The sequence below is a fragment of the Cynara cardunculus genome, unplaced genomic scaffold, assembly GCF_001531365.2.
Source record: "Cynara cardunculus var. scolymus isolate 2C unplaced genomic scaffold, CcrdV1 Un_Scaffold_11329, whole genome shotgun sequence".
Lineage (NCBI taxonomy): Eukaryota > Viridiplantae > Streptophyta > Magnoliopsida > Asterales > Asteraceae > Cynara > Cynara cardunculus.
In genome coordinates, this window is record NW_020206613.1 from 162 (window position 1) to 1,777 (window position 1,616).

Sequence of the window (1,616 nt, forward strand, 5' to 3'; positions counted from 1 at the left end):
CATTCTGCTTCAGATTTCAGGTAGGTTCCATTGATTTGATAACAATTTTTTGTAGTTAGATTTAAACCCTCTTCCATATATATATATATATATATATATATATATATATATATATATATATGTTGGTACATCTCTGATGCTTTTCTGTTGATTAATCTAATAGGATTCCACATTTATTTGAACACTTTGGATTTGCTCAGTTACTAACGATTTCATTCATATGTATTTATGGTGTACTAGGAACCAGGAAAAATTGAAGCAGAGTTTGGCCAAATGAGTACCGAAACATTTGTAAAAAAGTTTTTGACAATCCGAGATCCGACACAAATTCACATTTCTAAAGAGAAAGGATATGTAGCTGGTGATGCCCCGGTTAGCTTGCCCCCTTGGTTATCAGAAGAAGACATCGAATACTTTGCTAACAAACTCGACAAGACTGGTTTTTCTGGTGGACTCAACTATTATCGAGCTCTTCATTTGTATGTTCATCTTAATTGATTGCAAATGGTTAATTTGTTTTAGAATTAAGAATCTTTATTATAAGTTTGGTTGGTTATATAATATAGGAACTGGGAACTGAGTTCAGCATGGCGGGGAGGTAAAGTGATGGTGCCATCGAAATTCGTGATCGGGGATCTGGACCTGACCTATCATATGTCGGGGATGAAGGAGTACATACACGATGGTGGTTTCGTGAAGGATGTTCCATTGTTGGAGCAAGTTGTGGTGATGGAAGGTGCAGCCCATTTTATCAACCAAGAGAAGCCTGATGAGATTAACCACCACATCTTTCAATTTCTGCAGAAATTCTAATTTTGTTTTTATCTTTTCCATCAATGGACATGTATTCACATCCATCCCAATAAAAAAACTTTGATCTTTGAATTGTTGTATTTTTAATTTCATTTAAATTTATGGTTTTTACCAACTAAAATTTAGAGTTCAATTCGGATAAAAAGTTAATTATTGATGATTCCAACCAACTTATAAATGGTGTCAAGAATATTTTTTGGCCGACTTCACGGTTGAGACTCACAGTTTATAATTATATTTCGTTTAAATTTATGGCTTTATTTTGTATATTATCATTTAGGGGCTGTATACCAAACACTTATCCGGTAAGTGCTTACCGATAAAATTTAACACTATTATTTACTTATTGGGTAAGATTTTAGTCCACAAAAAGGACATGGTATGCAACAATTTACCCGATAAGCGTTTATCGTGTTAAGAGTCGTCTCCCTCACTTATCGGGTAAGACTTTTGGTTCTTGCCTCGTTCTTACCGGATAAGATTATTAGTTCTTACCATATTCATCCAGTGATGTAATATTATTTGGCAAGCGCTTACCCAAATAAATAAAAATAAAAATCCGGAATCAAGGCCTCCTCGTAAAGGGAATTTGGGCTGAAAGTTGAGTCGGACTCTTCGCTAACTTCTCATGCGTAATTTATGCCTCCCGTATTTCGTAATCTATACTATATTATAAAGCATTTGACAAAAATTTTTAAAAACCATTTTTTATACATAAAATACTATTTATTGATGTATATTACTTAAAATTCAAGATTATAAGTAAATAATGCATAAGTACAACTTATTGAAGTTCAATACTT

The 1,616-nt window shown here is 33.0% G+C and overlaps 1 protein-coding gene across 1 annotated transcript; it reads left to right on the forward strand.

Moving 5' to 3' along the window:
• Nucleotides 1-240: 240 nt before the first annotated feature.
• LOC112505484 (epoxide hydrolase A-like) lies at nucleotides 241-825 on the forward strand (the record flags this gene model as incomplete). Its single annotated transcript, XM_025109384.1, has 2 exons — nucleotides 241-479; nucleotides 567-825. Coding segments are annotated over 2 exons (486 nt in total), but the record flags the coding sequence as incomplete, so codon positions are not given.
• Nucleotides 826-1,616: the final 791 nt, after the last annotated feature.